The sequence below is a fragment of the Rousettus aegyptiacus genome, unplaced genomic scaffold (genome assembly GCF_014176215.1).
Source record: "Rousettus aegyptiacus isolate mRouAeg1 unplaced genomic scaffold, mRouAeg1.p scaffold_m13_p_2, whole genome shotgun sequence".
In the NCBI taxonomy this organism is placed as follows: Eukaryota; Metazoa; Chordata; class Mammalia; order Chiroptera; family Pteropodidae; genus Rousettus; species Rousettus aegyptiacus.
The window spans coordinates 143,102,073-143,126,187 of NW_023416295.1; the positions used below are offsets into that span (position 1 = coordinate 143,102,073).

Sequence of the window (24,115 nt, forward strand, 5' to 3'; positions counted from 1 at the left end):
ATTGACTGTATTTCTTAGGCTGTATTTAACATCGCCATGACTATTTCGTAACTACCAATTTGTATTTTTTAATCCTTTCACCTTGATTATAGGTCTGGAATAAATAAAAACAAGTCCATACAGATACTAAAAAAAGAAAAAAGAAAAAAAAACTCCCAGTTGCTACCATTGGAAAAGACGCTTACATCAAATTATTCTGAAAATTTTTTATAAAGAGATTGAATTTCCCCTGTCTTCTTAAAAAGAGGAACCGTAATTCATCTCCAGTTGATGAGAGAAAGTTCTTTTTTACAAAACAATGCCAGCTAATAAATATAGAAGGGATAATTAGAATAAGAAATAACTTTTGTTTCCTTCAGTGAAATAATTCAGGCAAGGATCTTTAGGTGAAAGATTATTGAGGGACAGGATAGTCCTAGGATGCTTTAATAGCACTCTCAAATTCTAATTGTAAAAGGGAAACTAATTTTATTTTTTTATTTTTATTTATTTGTTTATGTTGAAAACTACTTTTAGAGTAGAATGCTCTGACGGTCTCCTCTTTTTCCATGTGGTCAATGTTTCACTGATAGCGGGTCTACCTGCATACAGTCTGACATTATCATATTCACCTATGGAATGTTCTAGCAACATGAATTCAGTCCTCGGAGTTCCTGTTTACAGGAAACACAGGGCATGAAAGTACAAGTTGGATACCTTGAAACATCCAGATTGTGGAGTATTCTATGAAATGACTTCCCTTACACAGGGATGGTTTAACATGCAAATCGATAAATGTGATAAACCACATAATAAAATAATAAAAGGATAAAAATCATACGATCATATTTATAGATGCAGAAAAAGCATTTGACAAGATACAGCATCCATTTGTGATTAAAATGGGTATAGAAGGAAAGTACCTCAATATAATAAAGGCCAAATATGACATTCCTTCAGCTAACATCATACTTAATGGTGAAAAACTCAAAACCTTTCCTCTAAGATCAAGAATAAGACAAGGCTATCTGCTATCACTATTCAATATAATGTTGAAAGTCCTAGCTAGATCGATCAGGCAAAAGAAATAAACGGCATCTAAATAGAGAATGAAGAAGTCAAATTGTCCTTTTTTGCAGATGACATAATTTGCTATATAGAAAACCGTAAAGACTCCATGAAAAGGCTACTAGAAATGATAAATACAGTAATGTTTCAGGATACAAAATCAATTAATAAAAACCCATGGTGTTCTTATACTCTTTAACAATGAATTTTCAGGAAAAAAAATGTAAATTCCTTTTGTGATTGCAACAAAAAGAATAAAATACCTAGGAATAAACCTGATGAAGCAGGAGGACATATACTGAAAACTGTAAGACATTATTAAAAGAGATTGAAAAAGATGCAAAGAAATGGAAAGATATTTTGTGTTCTTGGATTGGAAGAATCAACATAGTTAAAATGACTTTATTACCTAAAGCATTATACAGATTTAATGCAGTCAAAATCCCAATGGCATTTTATAAGGAAAGAGAACAAAAAATCATCAGATTTGTATGGAAGCACAAAAGACCATAAATAGCCAAAGCAATCCTGAGAAAAAAGAACAAGGCTGGAGGTATCACTTTGCCTGACTTCAAATTATATTACAAAGTGACAGTGATCAAAACAGCATGATATTGACAGAAAAACAAACAGACCAATGAAACAAAATTGAGAGTCCAGAAATAAACCCACATATATTTGGGCAAATAATTTTCGACAAAGGAGCTTCTTTCATAAATGGCACTGGGAAAATTGGAAAGCCACATGTAAAAGAATGAAACTAGGTTGCTATCTATAACCATACACCAAAATTAATTCAAAATGGCTCAAAGCCCTGAATATAAGACCCAAAACAAATTGCACAGAAGCATAGGTACTAAACTCATGGACCTTGTATTCAGAAAGAATTTCATGAATATGAGCTCAAAGGCAAGGGATGTAAAAGGAAAAATAAATGAATGTAACTATATTAAACTGAAAAGTTTCTCCACAGCAAAAGAAAACATCAACTAGACAGATACCCAGCTGAATCGGGGAAGATATTTGTAAACAATGCCTCTGGTAAGGGCTTAATATCCAAAATATACAAAAACTCATGGAGTCAATGAAAAGCAGTCCAATTAAAATAAAAATTGATCAGAGGACCTCCTAAGAAGACATACAAATGGCCAACAGACATATAAAAAGATGCTCAACTTTACTAGCTATTAGGGAAATGCAAATCAAAACCACAGTGAACTACCACTTCACACCTATTAGAGTGGCTATTATCAACTGGACAAGTAACAAGTGTTAAGTTGGGGGTGGGGGGGAAGGAAGTCCTACACTGCTGGTGGGATGTAAATTGGTACAACCATTTTGGAAAACAGTATGGAGATTCCTCAGAATGTTGAGTAGAATTACTGTGTGACTCAGCAATCCGTCTTCTGGTTATCTACCCAAAAAACTTGAAAACATTTATCTGCAAATACGTGGGCACCCTGATGTTAATAGAGCAGCATTGTTCATGGTGTCCAGGACATGGAAGCAACCAAAGTGCCCTACAATAGATGGTTGAATGAAGAAGTTGTGGTACATATATACAATTAGGATATTACTCTGCCATTAGAAAAAATGAAATATTGTCATTTGTGACAATATGGATGGATGCTGAGATTGTTATGCTAAGTGAAATAAGTCAGACAAAAAGTTGAGAACCATATAATTTCACTTGTATATGGAATAATAAAACTGACAGCAACAAACAAACATGACAAACAGAGACTCATGGACATAGACAGCGGATTAGTGATTACCAGAGGGAAGGAAGGTGGGGCGTAGGTAGGGGTGAAGGGGTCAATTATATGGTGAAGGAAGGAAATTTAACTTTCGTGAACACATGGTACAATATACAAATGATGTATTATTGAATTGAAACCTATATGATTTTATTAACCAATGTCACCCAATAATTTTAATTAAAAAAAAAAATGTGAGACAAGGTTAAGAAAAATAAAAATAAAATGACCGACCTTAATTTTTTCAAAAGTTATTGGGTGAATAGAAGTAAGGAGATAGAAAGGACTGTTTTAGATTACAGAGATTAGAGATAAATGCCATGCATGAAACTGGGTTGGATCTTGATTAAAAGGAAGATAAGCTATAGAAGACATTTGCAAAAAAATCTGAATATGGACTTTGTATTTGATAATTATTAATTTTAGGTGAGCTAAGGTATTGTGGGTATATAGGAGAATATACTTTTGTACCCTGCTGCTCAAAGTGTGGTAGATGAACACATAGCATGGGCATCACTGGAGAGGTCATTAGAAAAGCAGTCTCAGCTACCTCCTCTGACCAGCGGAATCAGAATTTGAATTTAAACAAGCTCTCCCAGTGATTCATGTGCACGTTAAGTTTGAGAAACAGTATTTTGGACATGCATGCTGAGATATTTAGAAGTGAGACGTCATAATATTTGTAACTTATTTTAAGATGGTTCAGCAGGAAAAAATGGGGGGAGAAGGAGGGAGGGATAGAAAAGCAAATATGGTAAAATATTAGCAATTGTTGAATCTGAGTAGTGGTATATAGTTTATTCAATGTATTATTCTCTCAACATTTCTGGAAGGTTGAACATTTCATAATAAAAGCTTGGGAGAGTTGTAGGTAATGTTAACATTTTGTTAAACTTGACCAAATCCTTTGCCCAGGAAACATTTATGAAGCATTATTTTTGAAAAGTGGAAGTCTTCTAAGAGGCTCATAATTATTTATCCCTGAAGCTCTAATATTTAATTTTCTCACCTATATTAATAGAAATCTACATATTATAGAGTTTTTATGTCTTATGTTATAAGTATTACCTATTTAAAAAACAACCCTTAAAAGGGAATTTTTTAATTTAAGGACTACAGCATAACACAACTAAAAGTAATATTTTCTTATTTCAGAGCCTGTTAAACAAATCAGTGGGTACTTGCTATGAGGTGTTAACACTGTCTGCACCACTTCTGTAGTTAGTATTAAGAGCTCCTACACTCTGTGCTGGGCATTGTGATAAGTACTGAGGAAAGACTACTGAGCAAGATAAATATGGTTCCTGCCCTTATGTTTATAATCTAGCAAATGAGAGAAACTTTTAATTTTTGCTTTGTCCTAACTAGTCTTTACATATTTGTATCTTATTTGACTTAATTATTAATACTTAACCCTATATAAAAGCTTTAGAAACATTTTGTGTAAGAGCTTATTGATATTACTACATACAAACTGTGTAGGACATTCTTTAGAAAAAGATAAATAGGTTAGTGTATATTTTAAATAAAAATTATATTTTAATATTATTTAATATCACATGTAAGTGTCATTATGATAGAATAGTCTTTAGGAAAAAAACCTAAACACTAATTACACATTACTTTTGGCTTCAGGTGGTTACCCTGACAGCTAATGATAAGACAAGCGTTTCCTTCTCCTCCCTCCGGGGACAAGGTGTCATTTATAATGTCATTGTTTGGGACCCATTTCTAAACACATCCGCTGCTTACGTTCCTGTTCACACATATGCCTGCAGCTTTGAGGCAGTGGAGGGTAACTGTTCTTCTCTTGGTGAGTATATGGATTTAAACTTTGCAAATTCTTCTTTAGCTTTGAAGATCTGTATCATCTAATACAGAACTATTAAAAGTGCTTTTGTTATATTCATTCATTCATTTATGCAACAAATGCCTTTTAAGCCCCTATGTTATTCCACTCTCTGTTCTCAGCACTGGAATGTGTCTGAACAAAACACAAAATACCTGCCCTCCTGGAGCTTATATTTTAGTGTGCGAGATGAGACAGACAAGATATATTTGTAACATATAATACATGAGAAAGGGATGAGCACTGAGAAGCAAAAAGGAAGTAGAAAAGGGAAATAACAAGTGGCAGTGAGAGAAGAATCTGAGAAAGCATGGCTAGGGGAGTCCTTGCTAGGAAAACCCAAGGTGAGGCAGGGAGCCATTTGTCTGGGGGTACCTGCCAGGCAGAGGGCACAGCCAGTGCAGGGGTCCTCAGTTGGGAGCTTACTGGTGTGTTTGAAGAACTGCCTCGTGTACAGTGGCTGGAGGAGACTGAGGAGGGTGAGAGGTGCAAGGTCAGGTAGCTTGTATGTGGCCTTGTAGGTCATAGTATGGGCTTTAGCTTTTATTGGGAGTGAAATGGAAAGGCATTGAGGGTTTGAGTAGATAGTGCCATGATTGGACTCATATTTTAATGAGATCACTCTGGCTCTTTTTTTTTTTTTTGAGAAAAATCAGGGGCAAGAGCAGACACATTGATTAGCAGACCATTGTATTAATCCAAGTGAGAGATGGTGGTAGTTTAGATAGAATGGTGGCAGTGGAGGTGTGGAAAGATCATTCTGTGTGTGTGTTTAATATTTTATTTTGAAATAGTTTCACAGAAAAGATGCACAAGTAGTATACAGAATTTCTGCATAATGTTCACCCAGATACTTCAAATGCTAGTTAACATATTATGCTGTTTTCATTTTATTCTATTTATAGCTATATAAATTTTTTTTTTTTTTTAATAAAGAAGAGCTTTATCTCATCAACTGGGGATGAATTACAGTTACTCCTTTTAAAAAGGAAGTGTAAACTCCTTCCATTTATCAATTTTCAACCACTGTCTGAATTAACTAGAATGTGACGTATCTTTCGTTTCCTTTTCCTTTTGGGCTCTTTGGTCTTAGAAAAGCTGATAGGAGGGTATATATTATGCCCTGAAAATTCTGGTCTTTTATCTTGTGTTTCCTTTTTAAATGTCTTCATAGTATCTCCATTTGAGTACTCTTAAGTATTTTATGTTTTACGATTGGTGGTGGGTTTGTAATGTTTTTCACATAAGTTTGTGTCGGTGTTTTGTTTTTGGTTTTAGTTCAGGGATTACTTTCTTGTGTTTATCTCAAAGGAGTCATGATGGTGGTGAATTTAGTGAGCATATTTTATTCTTCACTAAGCCCTGTCTTTCAAGTCATGGTTTTGTATTTAAGTTTCTGCCTACCAAAGATCACAGGATTTAGATTTTTTGGCATTATGAAGCATATAGGGCTTTATTGTTAGTTATAACACTATATTTTTTTTCCAAAGCAATATGTATGTTTGATAACATTTACAGTAATTTGTTCATGTGTCTTATAGTGCAGTATACGTTCTTTTATTTTAATGTGAGTTTTGGTTAATTTTTTTTGTTATGAAAAATTTTAATCTTCATATACATTATCCAGCCTTAACAATTTTGATTCATGACATTATCTTGTTTCAGCTATATGCTCACCTGTGTCTCTGCCTCCTCACCCTCTTTTTATCACTGGATTATTTTAGAACAAATCTCTGATTATCATTTTGCTCACAAGATTTCAGTCTATATATCATAAAGATTTCAGTCTATATATCATAAAGATAAGTTCTGTCTTTAAAAAATATAGCCACATATCATCAACTCAAGTTTCAATTTAAAATATTGAAGATAACTCCTTAATGGCATAAAACTAACAGGCAATGTTTACATTTCTCCAGTCATCCCAGTTGCTTTTCACAGGTTTTTTTTGTTGTTGTCGTTTGAATCAGGTTTCAGATAAGGTCTGAACATTTTATTTAGTTTGATGTGCCTCTTAAATCTATTTTAATCCAGTTCTTCCTCCTACTCTTCCCTCTCCTTTTTTCTTGTAGTTTATTTGTGAAGAAACAATGATTTATTTTAGGCACTTTCTCTTTTTCCTCCTTTCCCATTTCCTCTCCATCTACCCCCTTACCCAAGAATATGTTACAAATTTCTATCTTCTTTTTTTGTTATATTAGCAACCATTGCCTCTGGAGAAGAATTCATTAGGGATGGCAGGGATATTTAAAAAAATAAATTTACACATATATGGAATCAAGTATTGTCACTTTGTTTTTTTCATGAACTTTTGTTCTGTTAAATAGAAAGTATCAAATTGGATACATTATGCACTAAATTTTTATTATTTTTAGGAAGAGTATCTACCAAAGTGTTTTTCACTCTTTTTGCTGTGCTTGGTCTCTTCATCTGTTTCTTCGGACACAGATTCTGGAAAACAGGTATTGTGTCTGATATAGTTAACTATTTACATGCCTCATGGTCTTTAATCTTAAATGCTGCTGGAGGAATTTCTGACCTGTAAAAAGAGAAAGCAACTGCTTATCTCCACTATCTTCATAGATTTGTGGCTAGGTTCTTTTAGTAAGGATTCTACTGAGTTGCTCTGCATTTTAATTTTTTCTCTTTTCTCATTAATGGGGTACAAGCTCCTTTTATTAAGAGAGGAATAAAATTCGATTTGTGCACCCTTATCAGTTGCTAGATTGGCTAGTTGGCTAAAGATAACAAGTTAGAAATCAGGAAGTCAGTATAAAAATGTGTGGATTTGGTGATAGTGGTCAACATGGTTTTGTATTAAGCAGGCTGTAGGCTCCATGTATAGCGAGATTAAAGTATTTGTTCAGTTCTGGGAGGTTCATACAGCAAATGGGAGGTCCGCTCATTGAAACCTAGTGCGGGGAGTGGAATATAAATATGCTCATGAAAGTGATTTAGATTCATTAGTTGCCTTTTATGTAACTAATGTTTACAATTATTTTAAAAAATCCTTATTTAGTTCATTAAGAAGGAGTATAATGGAGTATCAGGGGAGAGTGAACATAATTTTGATCTCATAAAACTCTTTAAACTTGCCTTAATAAATTGTTTGAAGTAGCAGCTCCTTTCTCTGCATTGCTATATATTTTTTCCTTGATTGAGAAGAGAATATTGTGAAGACTATTTAATTTCTCAAAGTGTAGAATGATTCTGTAACAAGGAATTTAGTTGCTAAGCTGTATGTAAGGTCCCAAAGCTTTTACTAGGTATTTTAATGGATGAAGAAAATAGTTGATTGCTCATCCTAAATAGGAAAGGATGAATTAAAAGAAGATATAAAAGTCATATTTTGCTTTGGAATATTTATTATATTGAGATTTAGTCTGTAATTTCAGATCAAATACAATGACAAAAGTACTATTTTTGTTTTAAGAAGGAAATATAAATATATTAAAATGAGCTATGAAATTAATAATTAACAATTTAGCAATTGAAACTGACCTGTACACAAGAAAGTGTTAATACTTTAATATTGTATGCATTTCAAAGTATTATTTGCTCCCATTGGATTCTAAAATTATATTTATACCGATGAGTTCTAAAGTTTTCCTACCTTTGGATAGTTATTTCTCTTCTGTGAATGCTCTAATATATAAGCATGTATTTGAAGATGAGATATTTAAATTGCAATGTAAAATGAATACCTAACCATAGCTTGTGTTATTTTCCTTTCCTGGTGGTTTGCTACTAGAATTATTCTTCATAGGCTTTATTTTCATGGGATTCTTCTTTTATATCATGATTACAAGACTGACACCTATTAAATATGATGGTAAGTAAAAATAACATAGTTTAATTGGATGTTAAAAAAGGAAGATGCCATGTTTACACTCCATCTTTATTTCTATAGTTTGACTGGCATTGTATGTAATATGATCTCTGTAAAGTAATGGGCCACCTATGTTCTAAACATTTTTTCTAAATTACTTATTCAGACCTTCTCTTCCAAGTTTTTAATCTGTATGGTGAATTCCTTGGTGTTTAGGGAAATGAAGGGTCATGTTGATTATAAACCTGTGTTCCAACTATGGTATATTGAACTATGAGATTTACAACAATCACAATGTTAAGATTTTCTTTACCTTAAATATAACCACTCCTTCCTTGTCATGTTTAACAGAATACTTGACACCCCTTCTTCTTCAGCCCCAAATTATGGGTTGTGCCAAGCCACTCCCTTGACCAGTACTGGCAGGTTACTCCCTGGCTAGTTTCCAGGGCTCAGACCGGCCCCTCCCTTGAGGGAGCCCGTGCTGGTTTCATGGCGCCACTGACGAGTTCACCAACCTTCTTCTGTTGGTGCTTGAGCAACAGAAAGGCTAAAGATGGTTCCGGCAATGGTATATTGTGTCTAAAGCATGCAGTTGGACAAGCTACCTCTGGTCAAACAGTTCATCTTCCTTTGTGCAGTTCGTCTGATTCTAACAGCCGTCGCTGGAAGCATTGGTGGGATTTTCTTAGTAGCTGCTTGGTGGCGATTTGGAATCCTCATGCTGTGTATGCTGTGTGTTGGACTAGTACTGGGCTTCCTCATCTCATCAGTGACTTTCTTCACTCCACTGGGTAACAAATACATAACTAAGGTTTTTTGTCTTTAGTTCATTGTTTGAAAGGTCTTATTTGGGCTCTGTAGGTACAAATATGCGCTATCAGGAAGTTGGGACCATCTGTAGAATTCTGAAAATTTGCATTGGAAGGCCAATACAAATAAGAATCCCTCTTTCTTCAAAGGCACCCTATGCTAGATGACTTACAGAATATCTTTAGGGTTAGCTTTGTAACTATTTGTTGTGATGGGTGTGTGTGTGTGTGTGTGTGTGTGTGTGTGTGTCAGATTTAATGGAGATAAAGGGTTTTCTTAATATATGGCAGAACAGTGGTTTTTGCTTATTTTTTAAAACCCTGCAACCCTTATTCAATGACTCTTAAGCAGAAGCCAAATATCCCACAGATAAAATTGGCACTACTCTGATGGCAGCTGAATTAGGCAACCTGGTGCTTTGTTTCTAGTCTTTTTTCTCGTACACCCAACCTTTTTTTAAAAGTGATTTTAACTTTCTTTGCAGTTGTGCAATAACTTACATTTCCCAATTATTGCAAAAATGCAGAAAGAGTGTCTACATTCCAAGGCACTCTATTAGGCTGTTTCCTTCTTGTGATAATGTTTAGTTCTTATGTTACAATATCAGATTAAAGTTTATGGAAATGTTACGATATAAGTATAGCTGTCTCTTGAGGCTATCAGTTCTTGAGAAAATGGTATAACAGAATGCAGTTGGCTGTCTCTAAAGATTTTTTTTAAGGTCAGAGAGAATTGATAACCTGTACATGTACTGACTGTTTTGAGGCCTTTGAGGCCCTTTGTTCTGATTTTAGCAAACCTATAGCCAAGTTTATTTCCACAGCACCACCTGCAGGTAGCTTTTTATCTAGTCTTATGCTAAGTAGCATTGTTTAGACTTGGCTAAATATCAGCTTGAGAGGGATGTTTGTTGAAAATGCAGACATAGGGCCCTATTCTAAATGCGCTAAATCAAAAACTACTTGATGGGCTGGCTCTTCCCTGCCCCGTTTTTGTTAATTCTTGGAGAGTGGAGGGATGATAGTTTAGAATTTTTAGTAGTTAATGTGCTTTTGATGAATAGAAATCGCATAAATTTTGAAGTAAGGAAAAAACCTCAAAAACCTGTGTATGTATTCTAACTCTGTCGCTAGTATGTGACTAGCTTATAACCTTGGATGAGATACTGAAGCTTTGTTTCATCTTTTGTAAAACCGTCTCAGGGTAGAAGTGCGGAGTAAATGGATAATAAAAATAAGGAGAAAGGCCTCAGAATTTTCTTCTTATAAAAGTAACCTGAAGCAGGTTACTTTAAACTTACTATAAACTTTTTGACAAGATATTCCTACTGGTAAAAATAATTTTAGCATATACCATTTATGTCATCGCTCAAAGATAGAGTGTTTCCTTAGTGACAGTGGATGCAAACATTAAAATTTGCAAACATTAAAATTTGAAAAATATTTGACTGACCTCATTAAATTACTACTGTTTTCACATTATGTGGCCAGCAAAGAGTTTATACTCTGGAAGGGTTAGGCTTCACATGCTCGCATAACTGCTATTCATTCATTCATTCATTCATGGTTATACACTTTATTTTATTTTCTTAATTAAGTTTATTGAGGTAACATTGGTTAATACAATTATATAATTTTCAAGTATAATAGTTTGATATCCTTATATTCTATTGTGTGATTACTACCCAAAGTCTAGTTTCCTTCAGCTACCATGTATTTGATCCTCATTACCCACTTCACCTTCCCCCTACCTCCCTATATTTGACCCCTTTTACCCCATCTGCCTCTGCCTGCCTTCCTCACCCCCTACCCTCTGGTAACCACTAGTCCATTGTCCATGTCCCTGTGTCTCTGTCCTGTTCATTTGTTGCTTTTAGGTTTATAACCCACATATAAGTGATATCATGTGATTTTCAACTTTTTCAGTCTGGCTTATTTCGCTTAGCATGATTATCTCGAGGTCCATCCATGCTGTCACAAATGACAGTATTTCATCTCTTCTTATGGCCGAGTAATATTCCATTGTATATTTGGAATATATAAAGTTTCTTTAGCCAATCATCTATTGTAGGACACTTCAGTTGCTTCTGTGTCCTGGCCACTATGAATAATGCTGTTAGGAACATTGGTATGCAAATATCTTTTTGGATATGAGTTTATAACTACTATTTTTAATCCCCGATTCCTTGAAAGACTTTTTTTTTAAAACATGTTTATATTATGAAGGTTAAGATAATTAAATTAGAGAATGTGATCCATAAATTCACTCTAGCATGTTGTGGGTCACTTTCTGAGAATGTGGGTTCCAAGGTCAGATCCTCACTACAGAACTCCCACTCTTCCAGGATACATGCGTCTCAAGATATTGGGCCACCTCCAGTTGGACTGAGTGATGGTGCCAGTGTCAGTATGAATGATTTGATTGTCAGGCTTAAATCCTTGCTATTTAAAATTAACTTTTAAGTAGGAGTTCTAATATATTTGTCCTGGGTTAACCCAAGGTGTGCCACATTTTAGAGAGAGTTTAGTAGGAGAAGTAAGCAGCTACTGTATTTCCTGATGCATTAGGAAATCACATCTTCCAGGACACAGTGGCTGGGCAGGAAATACATTGATGGCAAAAATCTTTTAAATATATTTTGCTGCTTATGTTGGGTGAGAGTTCATATGGTTAATGCTGAATGCCATTTACTTGTATTTTTTCTCTGCATTACAAAATCTTGGAATCATAGAAATTTAGAGCTAAAATAGATGATTTGGAGGTTGGAGATGAAGTGGTTCAATCTTCTAATAATATGGGTTACGGAACTGAGACCCAGCATCACAGCTGATGAATGGAAGAGCTTGGACTAGTCCACCCTCTTCTAAATTATTCTGGTAATAAATGTAGAGCCTTTACCTTCTTGATTTTCCTCCCACCCTTGTACCTTCTAGGACACATCCTTCAAAGGTGATTGCGTTGACACTTAAATGAATAAAATTGTAATTTATAATAGCCAGCATACTCCCTGGTTGTCATGTTAAACCTCTGATGTCCACGTTCAGATGTTGAGAAAATGAAATTTAACTTGGTGAACCTGTCTTTTACTCTCGATTTCTTTTTGCTTTTTCAGGAAACCTAACAGTATTTCGTAATGATGATGTGTTCTGGGTAACCTTCTCTTGTATAGCTATTCTCATTCCGGTAATTTTCATGGGCTGCCTAAGAATAGTAAGTGTTTCATCAAAAGTTAGATTTATTCATTATATTGTCCTAAGCCTTCAGTTTTTCACTTATCGCATCATTTTGTATGTTTTATTCACTAGAGACAACTTTATGATAATCTGTATCAGATGATTGATTTTAAATAGCCGTGTTACTATGAAAGCAAGAGAAGTTGTAATTATGATTACCATACAGTGTTTTTTTTTTAAGTGGAGCAGCTTATCACTGTTCATATGCTTTTAACAATGGGAGCAGAGAAGATAGGGCTCATGATAATGTAACAACCTGATGGATCATTTGCTGTCTCTGCAGAAGAATGGTTCTTCATCTAATTAAACTTTATTGTTGAAGTTCTTACACAGGGAGGATATTTTTTCTTTAAGGTAAACTGTGTTTTAAGAACTCACGATGGGTGTTGAATGTTATTTTCAGTTTATATTTTTAGGTAAGCTTTGTTTAGCTCTAAGACTTGATCCCTTGTCATGTACCCTGAGCAACAGAAATGATTCCCTGTGATTGAGGCCAGTGATGAGAGTTAGAAACCATTCTTGTTCTACCGGAGGTAAAGCCTAAATTCTCTCTCTCTCTCTTCCACAGCTGAACATACTGACTTGTGGATTCATTGGCTCCTATTCAGTGGTTTTGGCTATTGACAGTTACTTGTACACAAGCCTTTCTTATATCACTTTGAATGTACTCAAGAGAGCACTCAACACTCATTTCCGTGGAGCTTTCACAAATGTGCCTTTTCAAACTAATGGTAAGACTCTGAATCCAAGATTAAGAATGATAGTCACCTAGGGATATTGGCCCACCTGTGCTAACTAGAGCACTAGGTAACTAGATTGAAAGAAGGTTAACTGGTTGGAAGGAAAGTTAACTGGATACATGGAAACTCACACCATACAAATGCTAATAGAGTCCCCTGTTACTGATAACTTATGATCATAGAAAAATTTTAAATTAGTGAGGTGGTTGAAGTTTATATTTCTAAAAATCTATTAAATTAACTTTGTTAAGAATTTCTAAACCAAGATTACTTAGGTTTACCTGGTTGTGAGAAAAATGCTGACAATAAAGCTTGCCACTTCAAGGGATGAGGTGGGCTGAGGAATAAAAACGGCAACCTGATTTTTTAGTTATTCTCATTTCCCTCCTTTAAAAAAAACATGTAATTTACTAATTGGAAGTGAAAATGATTTTCAGTCAGCATTTTCTCACTTGTAACATTTCTTTCCATTAAAGATTTTTCATTAACTTTTCAAAGGAAAAAAAGACTAGTATAAATGTTCAAAAAGGTCATAAGATATGTTGGTTTCAGAAATGTTAAAATATTGAGGATAGTAAAGCATGTCTTAGAATTGAAGATGTGTAAGCACAATCATTATAGTTATAAATATTAAAGCTAAATCTTTTCCTCCACTATCCTGAGCCTGCCCTCATTGGAACCCATATGTCTTGTAAGTTTTACATACGAGATAGTGTTTTGCCAAGCCTTTACTTGAAGCTCAGTGTAAGTTGTTGAATCTCTTCGTGCATTTCCATACCCAGTCTAGGGGGTGTGGGAAGATAGCATACTGGAGTCTAATGTTCCATGATACACATTTATAAGGTATACCTAGAATGCTGCCTGCTCTTCACCCCCTACTATACCTGTGGGCGCTGGTCATAAAATATTGGAATGACAAAAATCCAGGCAACTAGTTCCTTTACAACCAGTCTGGATTTTCAGGTGCCTATAATAGAAAATCCCTGTTTTCAGATGTAAAGACTGCAGCTTCCTCACTCATTCCTTGATTTGCAAATGAGGAAATAACATATGTTTAGACAAAGTTAACAGACAGTCTAATATTACTAAGAAAGGATGACACAGATTTGGTCTGAAAGGTTATTGTTTTTTTTTAAATGCAAAAGTTCAAACTGTGTTTTTCTACTGTTTTTTAGACTTTATTATCCTGGCAGTATGGGGGATGCTGGCTGTAAGTGGAATTACATTACAAATGCGAAGAGAAGGAGGGCGACCACTTTTCCCTCCTCACCCATACAAACTATGGAAACGAGAGAGGGAGCGCAGAGTAACCAACATTCTGGATCCTAGCCACCACATCCCTCCATTGAGAGAGAGGCTCTATGGCCAATTCACCCAGATCAGAGAGTTCTTCCAGAAGGAACAGCCAGCTGGAGAGAGAACACCCCTACTTCTATAAACGTCAAAGGGGGCCTTGGTCAGTGTGATCCTGAAGTACAAGGCAGGTACTTCCTCCTCAGCTTTGGTGTTTATGCATAGCCTGCTTCAGCAGTCTCCAATGCAAGTCATAAGAAAGCAGGTTGATGTGTCTGCTTTGTATGATATGGTGGTGTCCTCATTGATGTATGGTACGGGTGTGCCAAGGAGATTATGATAATTCTGTTAGAGTGAGAAAGATGACCAAAAAAGTGGTGGTAGGGATGCATTTCCATTTTTGAAATACTTAATAATTACTTTTTGGTTTGTATGGTCAAGTTATTATATATACACAAAAAAATAAAAAATAAATGATAATTCTCTAAAGCTCTTGGTGTTTCTTTTATAACTTCTTGAACAATTCTTTTGCATCAGTCTGTTTAAACCTAGGTGGTGGGGCATGGAGGGTGGTTTGATTTCAGTGTTTGAATCTTTATTGGCCATTAATTGGAGGTTTAGGGATTTGATACTGGGCCTTTGATCTTTAGAGTACAAAAGATGGAGAACTAATTTTCTTACTAAAAGCCGTCTGATACTTAGTTGTATCTTCTGTAGTATATTAGATACCCTTTTGCTTATTTATTTTTTTCCCTTTTGCTTATTTTTAATTGTGATAAAATATTTACCATTTCAATCATTTTTAAGTGTATAGTTCAGTAGATACCCTTTGTTTTTGCCTTTTATTGCTTAAAATGGTAATTTAAATTTAAATATCTAAATTATTTCAATTATTTGAAAATAGGTCAGGTTATTTAGATAATAGAACTTTTACATGGATGATTTATTTATATTCCAAATAATGGCCCTTTTTTTGTTTGTTGTTTTTTTTTCTTTTAAGGCTCTTTAAACTAGTTTGACATCTGATCACTAATTTAAATTGCATTAGATGACATGTAAATTGTTTTTAGGATACAAATGACTCCTACCTTAACTAATCTATAGTGTAATTAGTAAGGTAACCTTTCAGAAATTTGCATTTTGTAATTCTTTTGGCTAAATTGTTACTAGCATCAACGTGAATACAATCTCAGAAAATTTCTACATGAAACCTTTTTACCCATCTGTCTTTTATTAAAGTGAAGAGAGGCTCAATGGAGCTGCTTTTTAAAATTAGTACCTTGAAATCTAAGGAGTCCCTTCAGATTTGACACTTTTTCCACCCCAAGAAAGTACCTGGATGCCTTGGGCTGCATACTTACCTACTCCTAATGGTATTTTCTCTTAACTGTCAGAGCCTCTTCCATTGGCTCGGCCTTGGACTTTAAGTTGGTGACTCTAACATACCTGAGTGACAGTGGTTGTGGTGGTTGCATGCACATTTGTGAGTTAACCACTATTGAAATGATACTGCTTTTAAGAGTTTTTTCGAAGTGTAATAGATTTTTGAAATTTCAAATAACTAGAAAATTTTTAACTTTTGCTTTTAAAAGTGTTTTGGAAAGGCTGTAAGAAAATGAAAAGTATAAAACTAATCATTTAGTTTTGAAAAATACAAAGGTTCATTTACTCTTCTGTAATCCTCACTGTTTATATAACTGCAGTAACACTTGAAGAAAAATTTTTTCATAATTCAGTGTAGTAATTCTGGCTAATACTCTATCTTTGTACTTTCTAACAAAATGATATGGAATGTTTGTGTTATTTTCTATACCATCAAAAATCCGCCAGTGAAGACTGTAAAGATGGAATACACTTTTTTCAAGGGTACAAATTGTTTACAATTTTATAATAATTGGGGTAATAAGTTTGTACAATTTTTTAATAAATACCTATTTTGAAAAAAATGCTTAAAAGTCTCATCATTATAAAATTCTTATAAAATTTTTGGTATATGTTCATACAACATAGCAACAAGACACAAGAGGACAGTTTCTTAGCTATAAAAGCAATCAGGACAATTATTTTAACATTTTAAGCATAAATAATAGGAAATGAAGGAAATCTGGGGCAAGCTAATATCTTTAATGTATTAATTTTTGTTGGTGTTGGCACTTCAAGTGTGTCAAACTGAAGAAAACTAGTAAGTGAAAAATTAGTTATACTGTTTTTTAAATGTTTTGCTTCTAATAACCTTTTAAAAGCTAGGTACCAGGTTGCAAAACCACAGCAGCTAGCTAATCAGTGCTGTAGAACAGTTGAGTTCTGTAGAAAATAGAAAACTGATTCTAACAAATTGCTAGAATATTAGACTAGGAATGGACTTTAGAGATTGTGTCACTTGACCCCTTTATTTTATACTTGAGATTCTTGGTCAAGGAATCAATTATATGAAGTCACAGTTAAAAAAGTGTCTGATCCAAAATTTATGATGCCTGACTCCCTAACCAAATGTACTTAACACTCAACATAATGAAAATGTTAATCTGTCGATTTTTTAGTTTTGCTGGGAGAAATTGGTAGGAAGCTCCTAATGTTAATATTGCTACGATCTCATCTTTGGGAGAATTATTAATTTTTGCAGTGAAAACATGTTTTCCAAGTTAATTCTCTGAGGTCATGGGCCATTTCTCATTTCAAAGTACATAATGGCTACTCAAAATTTTCAATATCCATACATATTCCAGCATTCCTGTGGAACTTTTTGGCATAAAGTTTACTCCTTGATTATGTATTTGATACATTAACTTTCATTAAAGCCCAACTATTCTTGAATCTAATTTCCCAAGAACTAGGCCTCAAGAGTTTCCTTATGTGCTTTTTGTTAGGCACTGAATTGTGTCCCCCCTTCAAATTCATGTTGAAATCCTACCCCTGCCCCTACTTCAGAATGTGACTGGAGAGAGGGCTTTAAAGAGGTAATTAAGTTAAAGTGGGGCATTAGGACGGGCCCTAATCTAATCTGACTTTATAAAAAGATTAAAACATGCAGAACTCCCAGTGGAATCTCATATGCCCAGCTGGTCATCACAGCCCTTATTTTGGTACCTGGTGAGATCAGTTATTCCATTCTCAGCTTTCAGCATTTTGAGCAGCTAATCCAGACAGGACGTTGAGTCTTTTTTTCAAGTTGAGATATGATTGACATATAACATTGTGTAAGTTTAAGGTATACATATGTTAATTTAATAGTTATAACAATATGACCACCATATTAGCTAACATGCCAATCATATTTGTCATATAATTATTTCGTTTTTGTGGCGAGAACAATTAAGATCTAGTCTCTTGGTGACTTTTAAGTTTCTAACAGTATTGTTGACTATAATCCTTATGGCTTAAAAGGCTTATTCTGTCTCACGTAAGTTCATGGCTCCTGCTAATGGATTCTCTACCACCCAGACTAGCTTGAATGTGCTGTGGCCTGCCTGGACTCATGGCGGGCACACTGGGAAGAGCATGGATGCCTATATCTGGGAGCTATGAGGAAAGGGGTAGATGATCAGAAAATGAATGAGCTGGAAGAAGCTAGACCCACTAAGTGTGCCTTTGCTCCCTGATTCTCTATGGACTATGTTTTTAGCAATTGAACCAGACCTCAACTTTTTAAAATAAACCAGCTGTCTCACTGTGAGCAGGAGATCATGTATGAAGGTTCCTTAAAATGACTAATATGTATTGTTAGGACCAGGCCTAGGATTCCGGAGGACTGATTTCAGAGACAAGACTGAAGGCTTCTCTTGGAAAACAAAACAAAACAAAACAAAACAAAACAAAACAAAACAAAACTCATTTTGCTTAATGCCTGGAAGTTTTCAACGGAGTAGAGCTACAAAATTTTTCTTCCAAACCAGCTCTCTCCACTGAATTCTTTCAAAGATGTATACCAGTGATTTTACTGAATAAAGATAATGCTTTTAATCACTTGTAATGCGATATATATCTACAGTCTATGTGCGCTTGAAACAAAAACCTTATAATCATTGAGACAGGTCTTAAAATGAACATTCTAAGGAGAAGTTAACATTTGAGAAATTCATTCACTTGATCTCACATCAGCCTTTGACTTGGTAGGACTGGGCACTTGACCACTAAGTGATGTTGAAATTTTAGATGCAAATGACAAATCCTCAGCATTTTAAAATAGTCAAAGGCCAGTCCTATTTATCTTCAACTGCACGTATAAACAAGCAAGGTACTAAGGCTTGGGGGGTTATATACAACCATGACAGAGACAAGCTTTTGAGGAACACATTCTAACCAGCTTCGTTTTATAGAAAGCCCAAATGTAGCTTACCTATCAATGTCTGATACTCAAGAAATATATCCTGTGTTTCAAGATTCTACTTACTGATACTGATTTCAACATAGTTAATTTTTGAAAGCTTTGGTTATTCCAAAACAGTGAGTTTACTTTTTTCCTTTAGTTCATATGGGGGGGGGGGGGACTTGCAACAGGTATCGTTAACTGAAAAAAACAAAACAAAACAAGGAACCAAAGTGTATGCTAATATTCCAATTGAGTGTGTCTGTATGTATGCGGAATTCTTAACCATGTACATTTATTTCTTCTGTATGTAAAAGATAAATAATAATAAAAATGAACATAACCAAACTTCTGGGAATTTATACATCAGAAATTAAAAGTACAGTGCATAAACCATGTATTATGGATACTTAATGCAGCACTATTTGGGGTTTTAAAAAAACTGCAAACCATTGAAAATATCCATCAACAGGGGAAATAGTTGAATAAATTATCACACATTTATGCAATGATAGTTAAATAACTGGTTTGCAGGCAACAGAAACTTGCTAGTATATACAAACAATTGGTTGGAAGTACAGCTAACTTTGAAGAATGAAGAGGTGAGGGGTGCCAACTCCCATGTAGTCAAAAATCCACGTGTAACTTTTGACTCCCCAAAAACTTTACAGTTGTGCCTCGGCATGGATACGGAATTGGTTCCAGCACCCTCACAGATACCATATTCTGTAGATGCTCCAGTCCCCTACATAAAATGGTATAGGTCAATGCATATAGCTTATCCTCCACAACCTTGGACTCCAAAACGTGGATGAAAAAACAGTAGAGGTATCTATTGACAAAAGTCCATGCATAAGTAGACCCGTGCAACTCACACCAATGTTTTTCAAGAGTCAAATGTAGACTGATGTTATTTGCTTTTGGACATTTCCCCTTATGCGTTCGATTTTTACATAGTGTAATTATATATGCAATTTAGTATTGTTTTTATTATGCAAATTTAGTTATATTTAAGTATATATTTTTCCTCTCTTGCTAGAATCAAGCATAGCATATAAAAACTGCACTGAGTATATAGTGATAATTTACTTTTAGACTATTAGCTTTAATTAAATTTACTATTTCCCTATTATAGGATGTTTAGGTTGAATCCATTCTGTTCCCTCTGCACTATTATGGCTTTAACCAGGGGAAGCACTGGAGATGGTGAGAAATAATAGGATTCTGGTATATTTAGAAAGGAGAGTCAACAAATTTGCTAATGAACTGGGTACAAGATATGAGGAAGTAGAGTCAGAGATACCATTAAGGTTTTAAGCCCTAGCAGGTGGAAAGATAAGAGTTGTTTTCAATTGAGATGAGGGAAAACATAGAGCGGTCTGGGAGTAAGATTGGGAGTTCAGCTTTGGATATCTTAAGTTTGAAGTATCTCTCAATAGGAACAGTTGGATAAGTCTGGAGTTAATGAAAAGTCTAATGAGAGCTGTAAGTTTGGGAGTCATCCAGCATACAGGTGGTATTTAGAGTCATGAGACTGGGTGAGATCGCCAAGGAAGTGAGTGTAGATACATAATAGGAATAAGAACTGAGCCCTGTGGCTCTCTAATGTTAAGAAGTTAGAGAAAAGAAAGGAAGAAGTTGAGGGACTGCTAGTGAGGTAAAAGAAAATGTCTCCTCAAATTTCAATTAGAAATTATTCTTTTCTGAGTTAAAAAAAGATAGTGGTCACCAAAAATTAAATTTGTGGTTGACATTCCTTTCATCATTGAGGCAGAGAGACAAAATTTTAGAAGTCACCTTGATACTAAAGAATATTAATTTGAATAAAAACATTTTATCCTCAAGGTTGTATATAATTGGTTTTTTAGAATCGTATTCTCTATATAAGATTTAAAAACGCAGTGGATAGATGATAAATAATAGATGTATTGGTTTCCTAGGGTTGTTATAAATTATCGAAGGCTAGGTAGCTTAAAAGAAATTTATTCTCTCACAGTTCTGAAGAGCAAGAAGGCCAGAAGTCTGAAATCAATCAGGGTGGTCCTTTCTGGAGGCTCCAAGCCTCTCCTAGCTTCTGGTGGCCCCTCACATCCTTAGTGGTTCTTCGGCTTGCTTTACTTTCTGCCTCTGTCTTATGGCTTTCTCCATGTGTCCCTCTCTGTGTTTCCAATCTCCTCTCTTATAAGGACATTGGATTTAGGGCTCAGACGAAAACCAGGATGATCTTATCTGATATCCTTAAATCTACAAAGACTCTATTTGCAAATATGGTCACATTTATAGCTATAGTAAGTTAGGACCTGGATACACCTTTGGGAGGGACACTACAGATAATAAAATGAGTTGCAAGACCAGCAATAAATTTCTGGCCAATTCTTAAAATATACAGATAGAAGTTGTTGCTAAGTCCTAGTTTTGTGGTAAGAGGAGATAAAAAGCTCTAAAAATAAATGTAAGAAAGTATTTTTTTCAAATTAACTTGGAGAGCATACCAATTTTATCACTCATCTTTATTGATAAAATAGGCTCCTTTGCACTACATACTTGCAGACATAAATTTAAGGTTCTGCTTAAAAGTATGCGATGAAAAACTGTTGCTATATAATAAAGTAAATGTCTTTAAACACCAAGATCTTAAAATTATATCCAAGTAGGAAGACTATGAATAAATTAACTTATTTACAAAAATAATTTACCAAGTAATATTTTATAATAGAGCTGCCTCAATTAACTACCTCAGACTTAATCTCAACTGTATAGCTTATTTTCTTTAATTCTAACTTGGGATAAAAACCATATGAATGAATGTACCATCAAATTAAGAGATACTCTCTGGAAAAAAAAAATAGAAAAGTTAAAAAATAACAACTGCCATTTATTTATAAGATATTAAGGCCTCTGAATGAGAAAAAAAAATCAACATACTGTTTGGGCCAATAGCCCTGTTCTATTTAATCAGCCCTATAAACCCCACTTACCCCAAACTTAAGATAGAAAAACTCTGAAAAGTAGTTCTGAATTTTACCAATACACAAAATCATACATAAAAATTTCATTGTACATATTTGACAAATGATACATTTAAAGGTAAATTTTCTATTGTGCTAATTTTAATCTGTATTTAATATAAATGAGTATATTTAATCATATCTGATACTCTTCTTTAATCCTTTTATACTATAATCACAAAATAAGAAAAAATTAGATTTCAATTGATATTAAAGCACATTTCTATTTCTGGTGGCTTTAAAAAATTTACATACTGGATTTACACATTTTATAAAAAAATAAAACAAATACTTCTAACTCCATAGGCTTTTTTCATCCTGCTTTTGACTGAAAGGTTACAAGAAAAATCTTATAGGTTATGAGGACCAGATGGTACTTAAGAATAGATCCAGAAAATTTTTTAAAAATTTTAATTTATTTTTTCTGTATCCCTTAAGAGTATGAGGGTCCTATGAGGAAGAGCATTTCCCGATTTATTTTGAAATAACCATACCTAGTTTGCTATATCAAACATTTCAACTCTGTTAGCTAAATGATCTAATATCCTTAAAGATCAACCAGAGAAGAGAAAAATCTCATCTTCATTAGTGATTTAGAACCAAAAATTATTTTTTCAAAGGAGTAGTTTAACCTACTAAATATGTCTCTTATAAGATCTTCTTTCTTAGAAAGTAGTATTCTTTCTCTTTCATTCCTGAAATGATATTTCATATATTTAGCAAGTTATAGATAATTGTTAGCTGAGTAGTAATTATGGTAAATTAGCTAAACTTACCTCTTTTTTTTATGGTGCTTATTAAACATTTCTACAGCCTTTCAAATTGAATCTTCTTTGACAAAAAAATTAAATTAATGGGAGGGCAGATAAGCAATCATTAAAGCTGAAGTCTCCTGGCACATAAGTTATTTGCTAACTGTGACACCAAAGAGGAAGGATAAAATTTAGTATGATGATCTTCCATTCACCAAACTGTGGCAAAATCTATATTTTAAAATTGGGATAATTTTATGAATTCCCAAACATTTATTGGGAATCATGTTTATCCAAGTATCATCCAGAAAGGCAACAGCACTATTAAAAGCTCTTAATATGTTTAGCAGTCACTGTGAAAATCTTCAATTTGTTCACTAATTAACAAAGACTTAGTTTTTACTTTTCAATTACATTTTGGAACAAAGTTTTTGACCATGAACTATGTATTTTTTGTTGCTATCTCTTAAAAATATCACTGCCAGTGCCCTGTACATGTTACAAAAAAGAGGGGGAGGGGTAGCTTGCAATTGATCTTTCTGTTAATTCATTCACTTTAGTAGTTCAGTCCCAGCGATGGTTTGGAGCTCACAGAAGCTCTTCAGTTCTTCCTCAGACTCAGGTCACTATTGGTCACTAAGGCTGACAAAGACGTACTTTCTGACCCATCATCTTTTCTAAGGTTCAAAAATGATTCCCGAGTTATTTGAAGGATCTCTCTCAAGCCTTTGTTTTCTTGCTATAAGAAGGCAAACAAAAACAAAGATGCAGTCATCAAAGTAGGGACAAGAGTACAAACATACCTTAAGAAAAACCAAACATATGACAAAAACAAAGCAAGTTCTGTAACTGGCAGAAATGGACTAAGTAATATCTACAGTTGAAGTTGACAACTTGAATCCAGGAAACACTTTTTTAAAGAGGTAGGAATTATGTTCAACGTCTTCTACCACTGCAAACCGTATTTATGCAGCTGTGATTGTAGACAGAAACTTAGAAACTAACTTATTCTAAATTCACAGTATAGATGAAGAAAATAACATCTAGATTTATATTTTTATAAACTCAGAAAGTTTATGAATAATACCCTGGGACTAGAACCTCTTAGAACTTTACTACTTTTATTTAATGTGGAATGCAGGACAAGCTATCTGGTTTGCTTCCCTCACTGGAATTTGACAGCAGCAGGGCTGGCTGAGTGGATGGTGATATTTTTCAAGAAGGAAAGTAAGTGACCAAATCTAGCACTGGTAATCAACTTTGCCTTTTTCTTCCCCCTAGGTTAGTTACTGTAAGAAATTTGCAGACATTTAAAAATAACTTTCATAATTTATTCTCTACTACTTTGTCTTTGGTCTTACTTCCTAAGTTTCAATGGTATAAAAAGCAGGGATCAGCAAACTACAGCCTGTCTTGAGGCCTGTTATTGTAAATTAAATTTTACTGGAACATAGTTAAACCTGCTTTTGTTGTGTGTATGTCTTCTTC

The 24,115-nt window shown here is 34.3% G+C and overlaps 2 protein-coding genes across 4 annotated transcripts in view; one reads left to right on the forward strand and one right to left on the reverse strand.

Annotated features, from left to right (window-relative positions):
- Nucleotides 1-15,050, forward strand: part of TM7SF3 (transmembrane 7 superfamily member 3) — a 29,895-nt gene extending 14,845 nt beyond the window's left edge. The window contains exons 6-12 of the mRNA XM_016119256.2: nucleotides 4,440-4,617; nucleotides 7,029-7,115; nucleotides 8,405-8,485; nucleotides 9,124-9,276; nucleotides 12,408-12,505; nucleotides 13,097-13,259; nucleotides 14,444-15,050. Of these exons, the coding sequence (XP_015974742.2) occupies nucleotides 4,440-4,617; nucleotides 7,029-7,115; nucleotides 8,405-8,485; nucleotides 9,124-9,276; nucleotides 12,408-12,505; nucleotides 13,097-13,259; nucleotides 14,444-14,706 (1,023 nt within the window). The 3' untranslated portion in view covers nucleotides 14,707-15,050. The remainder of the gene's footprint in view (nucleotides 1-4,439; nucleotides 4,618-7,028; nucleotides 7,116-8,404; nucleotides 8,486-9,123; nucleotides 9,277-12,407; nucleotides 12,506-13,096; nucleotides 13,260-14,443) is intronic.
- A 2,571-nt stretch (nucleotides 15,051-17,621) lies between these two features.
- Nucleotides 17,622-24,115, reverse strand: part of FGFR1OP2 (FGFR1 oncogene partner 2) — a 28,923-nt gene continuing 22,429 nt past the window's right edge. For all 3 annotated transcript variants that reach the window (XM_016119262.2, XM_016119257.2, XM_016119258.2), the window contains one exon: nucleotides 17,622-23,366. In XM_016119262.2, the coding sequence (XP_015974748.1) occupies nucleotides 23,229-23,366 (138 nt within the window). In that variant the 3' untranslated portion in view covers nucleotides 17,622-23,228. The remainder of the gene's footprint in view (nucleotides 23,367-24,115) is intronic.